Here is a 15,591-nt window from a genome sequence, read left to right as displayed (position 1 = left end):
GTGATAAGAGTATATGCTGTGCAATTCCATTTACATCCAACTCTGGGAAAGACCAATCTACAGCGAGATAAAGCAGACTGTGGTGGCCAGAGCTGGGGTGTTATAGATGGCATTGCCTGGGAAAGAGTACAAGGGGCCTTCTGGGCAGTGGAAATGTTCTCTATCCTGAACAAGGTGGCAGTTACGTGCGATGTACACATGCCAAGGTGGCTGCAGAATAGGTGGAAGCTACCCTCACCTCCTCTCAATCCGTGCCAAACCAGATTTATGGCTAAATTATAAAGCAATCAACCTGAATAACCAACTGAAGGCTAGCTAAACTGAAGTACTATAACAAAGGATTTACAGAAGAAGCCACAAAGAGGCTGGTAAGAGGGTGGAGACACAGAAAAGGATGTGCCCCCCTTTCCCCCCCCCCCACCCCCGCCCACACACACAGGTGGAGTGGCTGAGAAACCAGAGGAATATCTCAGCTGCAAAACTCCCTCCTACCAGGAGTGTGGGGCTCAACCCCATGCAGGGATCCCCAACCCAAAGCAGCAGAGACGGAGGAGCCCACAGTGCATCTGGTGGTGAAAACCAGCGGGGATTCAATCCGCCTGGGAGAGCAGAGAGTCTGCTAGAGACCCAGACATCTTCCCAGCTCAAGCACTCCTACTGTTCCAGTACCTGCCTGGAGAGTGCACTTCCAGGTCCCCCAACTACTAGCGACACCACTCTGAGTGCTTGAGTCCTGCAGAGGGTACGCTGGCTGCACCCAGCGGGGATCTTTGGTGTGTTCTTTCTCTGGAGAAGCTTTTGGAGGAAACTCAGTAAGTGCTTCCCCGTTCCCGTGAACACGGCCAGCCTGGGCCCACTCTGCAGCGTTTCCTCAGCAGACTCCAGGAAGACCAGGTAGCCTCCGATCTGCCCCCAGCTATAAGCTGAAGGAAATTGACCCTTGTACACAGCTGGGCCCCTCCCATGCACACCCAGGCCCAGTAGATGCAGCCACAAACAGTGAACAGTGTGGTAGTTCCAGACAGGTAACCCAAGGCTGGTTACACACGATTTATGACATCCACCTGTACCAGAACCCTGCCCAAGTGGCCCAGAACCAATACAACCAGTGGTGGCCTTCAGACTACACCAGAGCTTGACACAACTAGCCACACAAGCTGCATACCCAAAGGGGGATTGTGGCAGGCACCAGACCCTGCTGGAAACAATTCCACTTCGGGGGCAGCCCTGCACAGAGACTCATACACGGGTGATCGAGGTTCATCCTTATAGTCAGCCAGCCTGAGGGAAAACCGCACCACAAAAGGGCCAACAACATTCTAGACTCAATTATAATAGGAAAGTGCACATTACCCACAAGAAGCATTCCTGGAGCACCAAGCTCAGGTGATCTGGAAGATTGTGCTTCTGAACCCAACAAGACACCTACATCATAAAGCCATTATAACAAATTTGGGAGTCATAGCAGATCTACTTAATACACAGACACAAAATGGGGAGACAAAGAAATATGCCCCAAATAAAAGAACAAGAGAAATCTCCCCCCCCCCCAAATTAAATGAAATGGAAGCAACCAAGATACCAGAGGCAGAGTTTAAAACAATGGTTATGAGGATGCTCAAAGAGCTTAGGGGAAGAATAGATGATCTCAGTGAGAACTTAAACAAAGACATAATAAGCATTAAAAAGGACACAGAACCATAAAAAAGAACCATTCAGAAATGAAGAATACACTAGGAGGAATCAACAGCAGACTAAATGAAGCAGAAGATAAAATCAGCAATTTATGGGATGCACACATTTGACAAATCTCTGAGAACTGTACAATGAAAATGGGTAATTTTAGTTTATGTATATTGTACCTTAACAGAGCTAAGTAAAAACAAACTAAAATTTTACTCTGAGTTTCCAATCCTCTGAGTAAAATACCTCACTATGGCTATGTGCCTTCTCTCTCCTGTCTCCCCCTCTCTTCATCCTTTTATTCTTTATGACCAGCCACATGATCTCCTTGCTGTTCAAAACTGGCCAGGCCTGATCCTATCTCAGGGCCTTTGCACTTGACATTCCCTCTGTCTGCTACCTGGATCTTCTCTCAGACCTCCACCTGGCTTACTCCCTCACTTCCTTCGAGACTAATCAAATGTCACTTTTTCAGTAAAGCCTTCCTGGTATGACTCCCACCTGCCTGCCCTCCCTGAGTACACACACACACACACACACACACACACACACACACCATTCTCCAGCCAAATAGAAGACCTTATGTGAACTGAAACACAGACCGCTTTTTTGTGCTTTTCTGCTTTTGCACTTTTTATGCCATTTCCCATTGTACCACCTGGCTGCACAGGGAAGTTAGGTAAGTTGCTCAAGATCACATAGTTACTAACTGGCAGAGGTGGGATTCAAACCCAGGCCATCACACTCAGAGCTTATGTACTCAGACATAATATGCAGGCATGAAGGAAGGCAGTGGAATATTTTAGGCTGAATTCCATTTTGTTCCTGTTGTTCCCCTCCCTCCAGCATCCTCTTTAATTTTGATCCCTCTTAGAATCATAATTAAAGGAGAGAAACACAAAGAGAGATTCTCCCTTTCAAACCTTTCTGTCCACATTAATTTCACTATGGGGGGCTTGGGGAATTCCAAGTTCACCCAGGAAATTGCTATTGCGGTACAACATAAAATGTATTTAAGCAATTACACTCCATTTTTTTTTCCTTTTTGGTAAATTGACTTCCGTTAAATGGGGCTTCATTAATGGAATCTGACTTGGGAGGATTAAAAAAAATCACTCCCTTTAATGCGTGTAGCTGATTATGGGAAAACTGGCTTTGAGTTCCTCTGCAGAAAGCTCGAAGCTCTTTTCTTGGTAATAGGAGAGCTCAGAGCAGACTTTGTGGGAAGCATTTCTTCTTAAGAAGCTTCCCCCACAGTCAGGATGTTGGGGTGCTGAGAGCCACCCTCACAAGATGACAGTGACTCTGCAAGGGACCGGGGGGGGGGAGTGTTAGGAGATCTTGGTGTAAATCTCATCATTCCTGAAAACTGACATTCTCAGGAGAATATTCGTTCCTTCATATATTCACCAAGCATATACTGTATACAAGGCACTGTATTTGCCACTGGGTGCTACTCCCACTGTGGTTCCCTAGATATGGGGAGTCCCTGCTAGGCCTGCAACCTACAGGATGTAACTGCAATGCCCTGTTCTCTCTGTAGCCTCTACTCTCAGTCAATATAGCATTTGACTTCTGTGCTTCTAGAACAGCGGTCACCAACCTATCGGACCTCACAGACCACCAGTGGTCTGCGGACCACCGGTTGGCGACCACTGCTCCAAATATTTCCTTAAACCGGCGGTCGCCAACATTTTGGACGCCATGGACCACCAGTGGTCCGTGGACCACCGGTTGGCGACCGCTGTCCTAGAATACCTCCGTGGGCTTTATGTCTTAACTAATTTACGTGCACCGCTTGGATTTGATTCAGAGCTAAAGCATCTCTGTGTCCCGGGGCCAACCATAAACCAGCCCTCCATCTTCAAGGCTGGCTGGGAAGAATATGAAATACAGCAGGTAATCACCACCTTACCTTATCCCCACTCCCAGGCTCTCTTTCCTTCCCACCTGCCCACTGTGCTTCTCCCTGAAAGATGGAAAGGACACCAGGATGCAACTGGAAACCCTTCTAGAAATGTCCTGGTGAAGGCCCACTGGCTCCAGGATTAAGCCCAAACTTTTTCATGCCTTCCCTCTCCAATGACACCCTCTTTGACTCTAGCTACTTTCATGCCTCCATGCCTCTGCATATGCTATTCCCTGTATACCTGGAATGCCCTTCTGTTGTCCCACCTGACTACCCAGGAAAAAAATCACTCATCCCATGAACCTAACGAAGTGTCTCCTTTTCTCCATCTCTCCCTTCCCCTGCTCCCACCAGAGGGGCAGTTCCCTCCATTGTGTCCCCTTTGCACCATGCACATGCCCCTGCTATTGTACTGGGCGCACCAAATCATGATCATCTTTTGACTTGTCCATCTCTCTGTCTAGAAGGCAAACTCCCTAAGAGCAGGGACAGATCTTCTTTCTCTTGGTATATTCACCAACACAACACAGTTCCTGACAGAACGAATCACTTCCACAGAACAGGGGTTGGCCAACTCTAGCGTGCTGGCTGTTTGTAAATAAAGTTTTATTGGATTACAACCATACTCATCCATTTACATATTGTCTGCTTTCACGCTACAATGGCAGAGTTGAGTAGTTGTGACAGAAACTATAACCTACAAAACCAAAAGTATTTATTTAGCCCTTTATAGAAAGATTTTATTGACACTTACCATTGAGGCCTTTCTGCTGATATAGTTGGTTGGTAAAAAAAAATTACTTTTCTAAGTAGTGAATAATAAGAAAATGCATAAGTAGCTTAAACATTTCCTTATAATATAATATACTTGAACGTACATTTATTTGCCAATCCATTTAATGCAGGATCACGGCCTTTCCTTTAACTATGGGTTCATTCTCTGCATTGTCTATCTTGCATATACTACTCCCATAATACATCATTCACCATTTCCAATTTTGCTATAGCTCGTCCAGTCAAATACTTAGTGAGCACCTATGATGTGCCAGGCATTGTGCTAGGCACTGGGGACGTGGTAGTGAACAAGACAGACTTGGTCCCTGTCCCAGTGGAACTGACTCAGTGGGTACAGCTGCCTCACTCACGCACACCTAATATTTAGGAAGCAATTCTTTCCAGAGCTTTCCCTTCATGGAGCCATTCCAAAGCATTCAATTTAGTTTCCATAGATGCAACTATATTTCCTTTCACACTCATATTTCATCAGTTTATGTGATGTTTAATTTAAATCACATAATTACAATAACAAGTATGACTGGCACGAGAGAGTTGGCAACAAACCCATCTGATTCTCAGAAAGAGCAAGACTCAGCTGGTGGGAGCAGGGAGTGCACAGGCATTGAGGGTGGGGGTGGGAGACGGTCTGCAGGCAGCTGGGCTGACAGCACCACAGGCACGGGTCAGGAAGATCTATCAAGGCCATGGGAGGGCCAGTTACTCCAGGCAGCTGCTTTGGTGGAGATGGTTAAGCATACACATGCCTTTGAATGAATGAAAGAATTTACGTAGGAACAAACAGCATTCTCTTGCTTTCAATAGTGGGGCACCTTTTCTAATTTGTGATCAGGAGAGAGGAAACCAGCTAGCCTTAAAATCTTATTTGAGGAGGCTTCAGAAGTCTCCTAGGTCTAATGCCCAGCTATGTATGAAGCCCAAATACAGCATTCTTGACAAAGAGTCGGTAGAGATGTTTTCAATACCTCCAGTGATCAAGAACTCACTTCCTTGCCAAATCCTCCCTGCCCACTTTGATCCACACCCACACCTTTTCTAGCTATTGCCTGCTCATCCTTCAAGTGTCATGTTACAGCCAATGGCTCCAAGAAGTTGGCTTCTTCCATGTACCTCTGGACTCCTTGCCCTTTCCCTACCACAGTGCTTGGCTCACCAGCGGCATTCAGGGGTCTGCCTCACCCACCAAATTGTGAATTCCCTGAAGACAGGAGCTGTTTCTTTCTTGTTCAGTTCTTTCCTTAGTACCTTGCAGAGTGCATGATACAAAGAAAGGGCACAGTAAATATCACTCACTAGAAGGAGGAACCCTTGAATGAATGAACACATGAATGAGATCTTGCTGGTGGAAGCAGACGGCATATATAGGGCAAAGCAGGGGTCAGATGAGCAGGTGAGCCTGGGGGCAGCAGGCAGGGCCTCGAAGGTCATGCTGGGTTTACCATGAAGACATGCTGCCCCAACCCCTTGGTCCCTCAGCCCTCGCTGTGCTCCTCATTCATGTGGCAGCTGCTAGTATCTTTTGGGGGGACTCTTCTCATGTTGACATACCCCCAATACAGCACCGGTGGAGTTTGGTAATAAATGTGAGCAAATGTTTCTTCTTCCCCAGCAGCAACTCAATAAACTCAACAAATGATCAGGGCCCTTCCCTGTGCAGCTAATTGTCAGCTCCAGGGAACCCACACCAACTAACTACATCAGGTAAATGCGTTTCCCTTTGATGCACTGCACCCTGGAGGCATGCATGTGAGCCTGGGAGAGCTGAGGGGCAGGGATCCTGGCTGTGTTTGCTGTCAGGAGGGATGAGGATGTCATTGCTGATGTCCTGGGGATGTTACACTGAGAAGTTCTGGGCGTGGCTTGGGGTGTCAGCTCCTTCCATTTCTAGCTCAGCTGCTCATTGGCGGGACTGCTGGGTGAGGCATTATCTGACTCTGTGAAAGGCTGTGCCCATGATGCTGAAGTGAACAGAATGGGTTGGGTCTGGTGCCAGGTGCCACGCTCTGGGTGAATCTCCTGGTGGATCTCCTACAACCTTTCAAGGGGCTGCCCAACTCTCTCCTCTTCTGTCTCCAGGTCTCAATCAGGTACTTCCATTCTTTTCTGAGTGCTTGAAGCCTTAGAAGATCAGTCTCCCTCTGTCTCAACCCACAGCTCCTGAAACCCTGAGGGCACAGCTGATGGCACTGGGGGCTGGGGGTAGAATGAGCATGTGACCCGAGCTGGGCCAATCAGACTGTGCCCCCAGGAGATCTGCAAACAAGGTGTCTGAGCAATATTTCTTCTACTTGTCCTTCATTCTTATACACTGTCCTGTGCCTTGTACATTCGTCCTCCTCCAGGTCCTCTCCAATCTGACTGGGACAGAATCTAAGAGCAATCTCAGCCCTGACCAGCTGCTGCGACCTCAGCTGCCCATTCGCTGCACCTAAATCTCTGTTACTATAGATTAGAACTGAGATTCTGCGTGGAGACCTAATGGTCCCCATGCCTGGAGACACTAGAGACTACCTCCATCAGGCGTGGCCCAGGAATGGGGTGCAGGCCTCAGGAGCCTGGAGACCAAGGCAAGCTTACACTCCACACGGCCCCTCCCCTTCCTGGCTCAGGTTTCTGCCAAGGTAGAAAGGTCACCTGTCTGGTTCATTTCCTGTCTTGTTCCCCTACACAGAGGCAATAAGTTTAAAAAGGTCAAGGGTGAAGGGCCGGGCCTCTGGAATCTGAGTCCTGCATTTGAACCTGGGTTCCACTGTTTACCAGCTGTGTAAAGGTGGGCCTGTGCCATAGCTCCTGAGTCTCGGTTTCCTCATCTGTGCAGAACAGCTGTGGTGGTGGATATAGCGTGTCCAGGACTGTGCCAGACACACAGTAGGCGCCTCACAGATGTGAACTCTTTGCCTCCCTTGCTTAGGTCTGAGAAGAAAGGTGATACCATCTCATCAGCCATAAACCCTATTCTACAGAGCAGTGGTCGCCAACCTTTAGGACCTCACGGACCACCAGTGGTCCACAGACCACCGGTGGTGACTGCTGCTCTACAGCATACAGGGATAAAGCAGACCAGGAGCAGGCTGGCCTAGATTCCACTGGGGAAGTAAGGACAACTGTATCCCCTCTAGTGACAGAACAGAATGGGGGTGAAAGGACAGGGCACTCTGTGGCACCCAGAGTGGCCGGTACCCTTGGCAGCCACCTTCCCTTTGGCCTGGCCTCCACCAGCTCCTGCTTACTCAGCTGGCCATCTTCTGCCTGTTCACTGTCAGCATGACTCAGAGAAGGGACCTGCCCACTTCCTGGGAGGGTGGCAATGTATGCCTCGCGGAGGCCTCCGGGAATACATTTGGATACTACTTCTCACCCAGAGGAAATGTTTGGACATGACTTATCGAGGAGCCTCCCATGCCAGCCTTCACTTGCCACTTGACTGCCATTGTGAGTTTGAGCATCATTGGTGCTCCCTCTCTCCCCCCAGAAAGCAGCCAGCCAGCCCCGCCTGAGTCTGGCAGCTCTGACCAAAATCCTGGCCGAAATCCCGACCCAATCAGTCTGGAATTGAGGAGAGATTATTGGCTGCTGTGGCCAGCCCATAGGAAGAGCAGGCGGTGGCTGGGATGACTAGACCCAGGGACGTGGCTGCCACAGGCCTCCTTCTCAGCACCCCATCTCTCTTGAGCTCTGTCTGCTGCCTCCCTTCTCTCCACTGCAAATGCTGGCTGCTCGAGGCTGGAGCCATGCCCACCCTTAGGAGCTCCCTGATTCACCCTCTCTTCATTCTGAGAGAAGAGGACTTCTTTCCTTGGTTCCAACTCAAAAAGGGTCACATGAGGCCTTTGCTTAGTCTGGTTGGGAGATGTGCCATGGGCATCTACTAGAACCCTGGGACTGGTTTGGGACAGTTCTTCAAAAGAAGAAACATGCTCAAAAGATGGGAGGGGTCCTAAGCAGACAAAATCAAAGACGTCCGCTGTGGCTCAGAGAGGCAGGGGCTTGGACTCTGTGATGCAAGAGAGTGGTTTTGTCACGGCCTCTGGGAAGCAGGCAGGGCTCACTGTGGGGTCCTCTCCCCTCTGCTGGTCTTGCTCTAGATCTCCTCCCTTTTCGCTGCATCCTGCCTGAGGAAAGCAGGCATGCCTGGCCCACCATGCTGATCCCCTTCTTGTGCTTGATCATCAATCCCCTTTCCTGTCCACTGGTCCATGGGGCTGGGTGCTGACACCTCCGCCAGCTCCGGTCAGCATCTGTCCTTAGGAGTGGATGCAGACTCCATGTACACCTCCACAGAGGCTGGTGTGGTGCCGTGGGCTGTCCAGGTCAGGCTACCTGCTGGACTCTGGGCATCCTGTGAACTGGGATCACCTGACCAGATCCATCTGGAATGAGCATTAGCCCAGATGAGAAAGTCTCGCCTGAATCCCTGCGGTGCAGAGATTCAGACACAACATTCTCCTTCTGCCTGCCTTCTTCCTTGACCTTGCTGCTTCCCGGTTTCCTCCTTTCCCTGACCCTGGCCAAGGCAGTCTCTAGACTCCCAGCTGGGGCTGAACACATGGCTTCAGGAGTCAAACCAGTCTGAACGTGAAGGCTTGTCTCCGCTTAACCTCTCTGTCTAGGCTTCCAAAGTTGATAAACTTAAAGCATTGTCATTATTTTTATTACAATAGCACAGTCACATCTGATTGAGTAACAGTGCCTGGCCTGAGGTCAGAGCCAAGGAAGCCTACGTGTACGGTTTATGACACTGCCTCCCCCACCAGTTTGGCTTCTAGGAAATTTCAGATTCCTTTCTCTAGTACCACCTTCCTTTCTAAGACCTGTCCATCCCTTAGAGACTGCTTCTCACAGGTCATCATAAATCAGCCACACTGCTCCAGGGACTCACAGTTATTTATTGTGGTGTGCATGCACGTGTGTGTAAATGAGTGGTGAATGGGTGAGTGAATGAATGAATTGGAAAGCAAATGAGTGAATTAGTGACATAATGGGTTAGCGAGTGAGTGAAGAAGAGTGTGTGACATTGAATAGATCATGCTCCCTGCCTCCTTAACTAATACAATAAACATCAGTGTAAATATTTCATCTCTATTAACACAAGCAGGGATTAAGAATAGCGCAGGAAAAGTTACAGACCACCAGTTAGACGAGAAAGATACTGTGTTTGCTTTCCATGGCTGCTTTAACAAATTACTACAAATTTTGTGGCTTGAAACAACACAGATTTATTATCTTTCAATTTTGGGGCTCAGAAGTCCAAAATGAATATCACTGGGCTAAGGTCAAAGTGTCAGCAGGGCTGTGGAGCCCTCTGGGAGCTGTAGGGGAAAATCCATTTGCTTGCCTTTCCCAGCATCTAAGCCAGTGGTTCTCAACCTCCTGGCCCTTTAAATACAGTTCCTCATGTTGTGACCCAACCATAAAATTATTTTCGTTGTTACTTCATAACTGTAATGTTGCTACTGTTATGAATCGTAATGTAAATATCTGATATGCAGGATGGTCTTAGGTGACCCCTGTGAAAGGGTCGTTTGACCGCCAAAGGGGTCGCGACCCACAGGTTGAGAACTGCTGATCTAAGCAGACTCCTTTCTTGGCTTGTGGTCTTTTCATCTTCAAAGCCAGCAGGGCAACACCTTAAATCTCTTTCAGACTCTGTCCCTCTGCAACTGTCATCACATCTCCATCCTTAACACTGACACTCCTGATTCCTCTTACAGGGACCTATGAAAAGACATCAGGCCCACCTGGATAATCTAGGATAATCTCCCAGCTCAAAATCCTTAACATAAACTATCTGTAGAGTTCCTTTTGCTGTGCAAATTAACATTCACAGATGTTGGGGTCTTGGTGGAGTCATTCTTCCTGCCACAGATACCTTGCTCGGAGGGCCTGCATAGCCACTGATTCCCAGCCCGCAGGTGGAGGAGCTGCAGGAGGGGGTGGAGGAAGCATCAAAGCATTTATTACATTCTTGTCTGTGCCTGGTCCTTTTGCTCTTGCTATTACTGTGGCCTGAGCACTGGGATTTTTTAAAGCTTCTCAGGTGGTTCCAGCATGCCCCCATATTTGAGAAACACTGCAACAAAGATATGCCCAGAGTTTATGTTACTGTGATCGAGGTTTAAAATCTGCCCTCTGTGTCCTGAAGGAGAAGGGTCCAGAGCAGGCTGTCTCAACCCTGGGCGCACAATACTTTCAGCTGGGGAGATTTTTTTTTAAAAAAATCCTCACCAAGGATATGTTTTTTATTGATTTTAGAGAGAAGAAAGAGAAAGAGAGAGAGAGAGAGAGAGACATTGATGTGAGAAACATTGATTGGTTGCTTCTCATACACGCCCTGACCCTGGATTAAATCCTCAATCCAGGTATGTGCCCATGCCTGGGAATTGAACCTGCAACCTTTTGATGTATATAAGATGATGCTCCAACCAACTTAGCCACACTGGCCAGGGCTGAAGAGATTAAAAAAACACACACACACACACCAAAACTTTCTATTTTGAAATGAGAATAGAGTTGCAAAATTAGCACAGAAATTTCCTGAATACCACTCAAGCAGCTTCCCCTAATATTAGCAACTTATATAACCATGGTTCATGTATCAAAACTAAGAAATCAACATTGCTACAGTACCATTAGCTCCACTGAAGACTTTATCCAGATCTGCCCAGTCTGTCCATTACTTCCCTCTTTTGTTCCAGGACCCAGTCCAGCATTTGTCAGTGCATTCAGTAACCACATCTACTGAGTCTCGTCCAATCTGTGTCCATTTCTCATGCTTTCATTGTTTTCTCAAGACCATGATGCTTTTGGAGAGTACTGGTCAAGTATTTTCTAGAATGTTCATTAACTTTGGTTTTGTCTAATATTTGCTCCTCATTAGACCAGGGTTTATGGATTTGGGGGGAGAATACGAGAGAGGGGAGCTGCTCTTGTTAATGACATCATAGAAAGGGAGGATGTGATATCAGCACGGCTTGATGTTCACTTTGATTACTTGGTACCTCCATTGTAAAGATAGAATCTTTTCCCATATTCTATTCATTAGAAGCAAGTCCCTAATCCAGCCCACACTGTAGGAGATGGGGAGTGTCAGGGGCTTCTATTATTTCAATGAGTTAATCCTTACTTTTATCATCACTTCAAAGCTTTGCACAGAGAAGGATGTCATGAGCTAGACTTGCCCGGAATTACTCAGCCTAGTAAGTGGTGAAGCTAGAATTTGAACTTACGTCTGTCTGACTCCAAAGGCCATGTTCTGATTTTCATTTCATTTTATCACCCAGTAAAGGGGAGCTCCCTCCCAGCTTGCCTAAGACAGTGTTTTTCAAACCAATTAAGGAGTCATGAGATCAGTCTGTGGGTTGTAGTTTAAATAACAAAATAAAATAGAGGAAGATTATAACAATAGAATAGAAAATGGAGGTTTCAAAAAACTTTTGTTTCTGTAAGGTCTGTGCTTAAAGACATTTATCTTTCAGAAGAAAAACAGCACCCCATCCCATTACACAGGGCTCCTATGAGGACTAAATGAACTGATATAGGCAAAGTGCTTAGAACAGAGGCTGACACAAATTAGGCATTATGTAAATATTATTATTATGAGGTATGCATGTGCATAAATAAATGGGTCATGATGTAAAATGGATGGGGATGGCAGATGTTTTTGCAGTTTTATTGAGACACGGCTGTCCTCATTCATTACATATTGTTTATGGCTATTTTTGAGCTATAATGGGCAGAGTTGAGTACTTGCAACGGAAACTGTGTGGCCTATAAAACCTAAAACTATTTACTGCCTGGCCCTGCCTGGACGTCATCTCAAGGATATGAGACACTTCTTCCTGGGCCTGGTTGTCTTGTCCTGCCACTGCCCTGGCAGGCACTCCTGGCCATGCAGACCATGCCAGATGGTGTGACTGCTCTGCTCTTGGGTATCCAGAAGCTCAATACCCTCCTACCTGGACTGATGTCCACACTTTATCCACCTCACGGCTGTTCATAGTGGATGGCACTGATCAGGGCCCCAGCAGAAAACAGATGGCCACTCAAATTAGATGAATTCAAAGAGTGTTTAATAAAGAGGCTGTTTACAAAGGGAAGGGCAAGGTGTGGGAAAGACACAAGGGACAGCTAGTCCTCTGAGGCTAGTTAAAGCAGAGTTCCTGCCACCTCAACAGGCGGGGGCAAGGAGAGGGGGCAGCTCCTGAACCTGGAAGGGGTCTGTGGTTTAGAGAGGACGCTTTAAGGAGAAGCCGAGGTGTTCGGTCCAGGGACTGAGAGCCAGCTCCAGCTGAGCCCCCTGGGAGGGAGCCAGGAGAGTAAATGCCTTGACCTCACCTTCTCCCCCCTTCATCTCCTGCTGGGACTTCCGCTGGCCAAACAAATGGAAGTCAGAGGGCACAGGATCCATTGATGTGGTCCATATGGGTCAGAGAGCAGAGTGCAGAGGTAGGTAAGGGGCTCTGGAGGGGCAGACCTCAGACACCAGCACACACAGCACTGATCTAGAAAGCAGGGGGCAGTTACCCTCTGGAAGCTTCAGACAAAGGACCCTCGACCCCCGCTTCATCCCTCCATGTTAGGGATATGACCCGAACAACCAAGGACTGCCATAGCTTTTACGCTTTTATACCTTTTCTTCCTAGATCTGGTGGGCCCAGATGGTTATCATGGGTTCATCTTGTGAGCCAACCTGTGGCCTCTTGGGAGAAAAAGTTGGAGTGGAAAAAGCGACTTGGGCTGACGAATGTCCTCAGAGTAATTGTTCTCATGGCCAGGCCCCTCCCCACTACCCTAGCCCAGACATTCTCAGCTGGCACCTGGTATCTCAGAGAACCCCAAATCCAGCCACAGAACTATAGCCTGTTCTGGCCAGTCCACCACACTGATTTATAGATGAGAAATCATAACCTCACAGCAAGAACGGGGATGGCTTGGGGGCCCTCGGCAGAGCTGGGCTAGAATTCAAGACTGGGCCTCTCGTCGGTTTCCATCCTTCTTTCACACAAGATGGAAAATGAAGTCAATCTTGGAGCCCTTGGAATGGACTTGGCAAAAATTCTAAATGCAGTCTAGTCTTCGGCAAGTTTCTTTGTCAGGCTCACCTGGACCCTCGGCCCTCACAGGAGCAGTTAGTTTTCTATCAGAGGGAGGAAGCAAGGCCTGTGTCAGGCAAATGAGTCCAAATCCACACTCCCACCTATTCCCGGCTCTTTTACCTTAAACAGGTTAATTTTTATGTTAATGAGGCTCGATTTTCTAGTCCTATCATCAACCACTGAGTTATATTAACTCCATTATCATACAAGCAAGTACCCCTTGGTGACCAAAGGTCAACACTTGAACTTTTCTTTTTCTTCCAGTTGGAAGCCTGGTGGGATATTTGCGACTGCTTTTACAAAAGGCCAGAGGCCCAACTTATTTGAATGTAGCTATTAGACCTGGGCCTTCTAACCCCAAGAAGTGGGGAACCCTGAAATGAGTCCACCTGATATACCAAGAATTAGATCTCAAATGCAATTAGCAAAACGTCAGGGTTCTCCTCCCTTCTGCCCTCCCCGCTCCCTCAAATCTCTTCAGAGGAAGAAGAATTTAGACTTACAGCCCAAGTGCTCAGATTTTAAATCAGACAACTCTGTCCTGACAGGAAGCGAGTCAAAGCTGTCACGCCTGATTATTTTTAGAGTTACTACTAAACTCTTTGTGCAGTGTGAGCTGCCACTATTCGAAGCAAACAGAAAGACTTCCCATTTTATCACGACAGCTCTGGGGCCATCCACCTCCTCGAGTTCCTTACTTCCAGCCTGTCTTTGGAAGGGATGAAGCGGCATTTTGTCAATGTTATGGCAAGGAAGGCAGATCCCATGGTTTGTTGCTGCGGCTGAGGAAACGAAGCTGAGCAAAGCTGCTGCCTCCAGGAAGCTAGGGAGAAATAGTCCAGGGAAAGGTGCTACTCAATAGCTTTCTCCAGAAAAATCATTATCTTTCATGAGAAGCAAAAAAAATGACCATTGTGTAGCCAACCAATGAGAGTCCCTCTATGCAAATGCCAAGAGTGGCCAGTTTGTGGATGATGTCACAATCCCCTTCTACGACCTAATAATGTCACTACCACTGAAAAGGCCGGCCCTTGCCTGCAGCTCTTACAGAGAGGACAATTCACCACAAGCAGAGCACCTGCTAGATTGCTCCTGGAGTGTGGGGACAAAAGTCTCTGCTGTCCAAGTTACTGAATCCAGAAAAATATGATCTGATGAACATGGCAAAAGAAATCCAGCTAAGGCCCAAGGTTAATGTCTCTTCTTACATCCATTTCTTACTGAATTACAGAAACAAGTTTAAGGAGCAGCAGCCAAATACCTTCCTTGGCTTTAAAGAGTTCTCTAGAAAGTGTTCGGAAAAATGGAAGTCCATCTCAAAGCACGAAAAGTCCAAATATGAAGCCCTGGCCAAGCTTGACAAAGCCCGATACCAGGAAGAGATGATGAACTATGTTGGCAAGAAGAAAAAGCGGAGAAAGCGGGACCCACTCGCGCCCAGGCGGCCTCCATCATCCTTCCTACTCTTCTGCCAAGACCACTATGCCCAGCTGAAGAGGGAGAATCCCACCTGGTCCGTCGTGCAGGTGGCTAAGGCCTCAGGGAAGCTGTGGGCTGCAAAATCGGACATGGAGAAGCAGCTGTACGAAGAGAGAGCGGCTATCCTGAGAGCTAAGTACTACGAGGAGCTGAAAGTCTACCGCGAGCAACGCATGGCCAGGAAGAATCTCAGACGGTCGGCGAGGAACCCGTGCAGAGGGTGCAGGCAGGCTGAGGCCGCTGCAGCTGGTGGCTCCCGTTAGAAATAAAAGGCCATTCAACTGTACTGCCTGTCCCTGGTCTCATGTGTGGCGTCAGAGTGGCCGCGGCTGCTGCTTTGCGGATTTGAGTAGCGTGGTAGGGTTTGGAAACCGATCTGGGGAGGGGACAACTTTGAGAGAAGTGGCAACAGTGTCCAAAGGGATGTGTGTGGTCAGAACCTACAGGGCTTCATTTGGGCGGGGGTTGGGGGTGTGTGTGTCTCCAGGTATTAAGATGCTAGGAGTCATGAAGGGAGGAGTCTCCAGTTCCAAGTGGTTATCCGGGGTGGAAGGCCCTGCTCAGGGTCACAGCCTTACTCAAGGCCAGGTCTATGGACACTAGTCCTGCCAGCCTCCTCACCAGGAGGTC

General features: G+C 48.0%; 1 protein-coding gene across 1 annotated transcript; it reads left to right on the top strand.

Moving 5' to 3' along the window:
• Positions 1–6,375: 6,375 nt before the first annotated feature.
• Positions 6,376–15,247, top strand: HMGB4 (high mobility group box 4). Its single transcript, XM_006094260.3, has 2 exons — positions 6,376–6,474; positions 14,714–15,247. Exon 2 carries the CDS (start codon positions 14,865–14,867, stop codon positions 15,222–15,224), a length of 360 nt encoding a protein of 119 aa, XP_006094322.2. The 5' UTR covers positions 6,376–6,474; positions 14,714–14,864; the 3' UTR covers positions 15,225–15,247.
• The last annotated feature ends 344 nt before the right edge of the window (positions 15,248–15,591 follow it).

This window comes from Myotis lucifugus, unplaced genomic scaffold (genome assembly GCF_000147115.1).
Source record: "Myotis lucifugus unplaced genomic scaffold, Myoluc2.0 scaffold_131, whole genome shotgun sequence".
Taxonomy (NCBI): Eukaryota; Metazoa; Chordata; class Mammalia; order Chiroptera; family Vespertilionidae; genus Myotis; species Myotis lucifugus.
The sequence above is the reverse complement of the archived record's forward strand: the minus strand, read 5'-3'. Positions and strand labels throughout refer to the sequence as shown.

Bases quoted from the DNA above. Each gene is read 5' to 3' on its own strand.
- HMGB4 (XM_006094260.3), top strand. From the start codon at position 14,865: ATGATGAACTATGTTGGCAAGAAGAAAAAGCGGAGAAAGCGGGACCCA.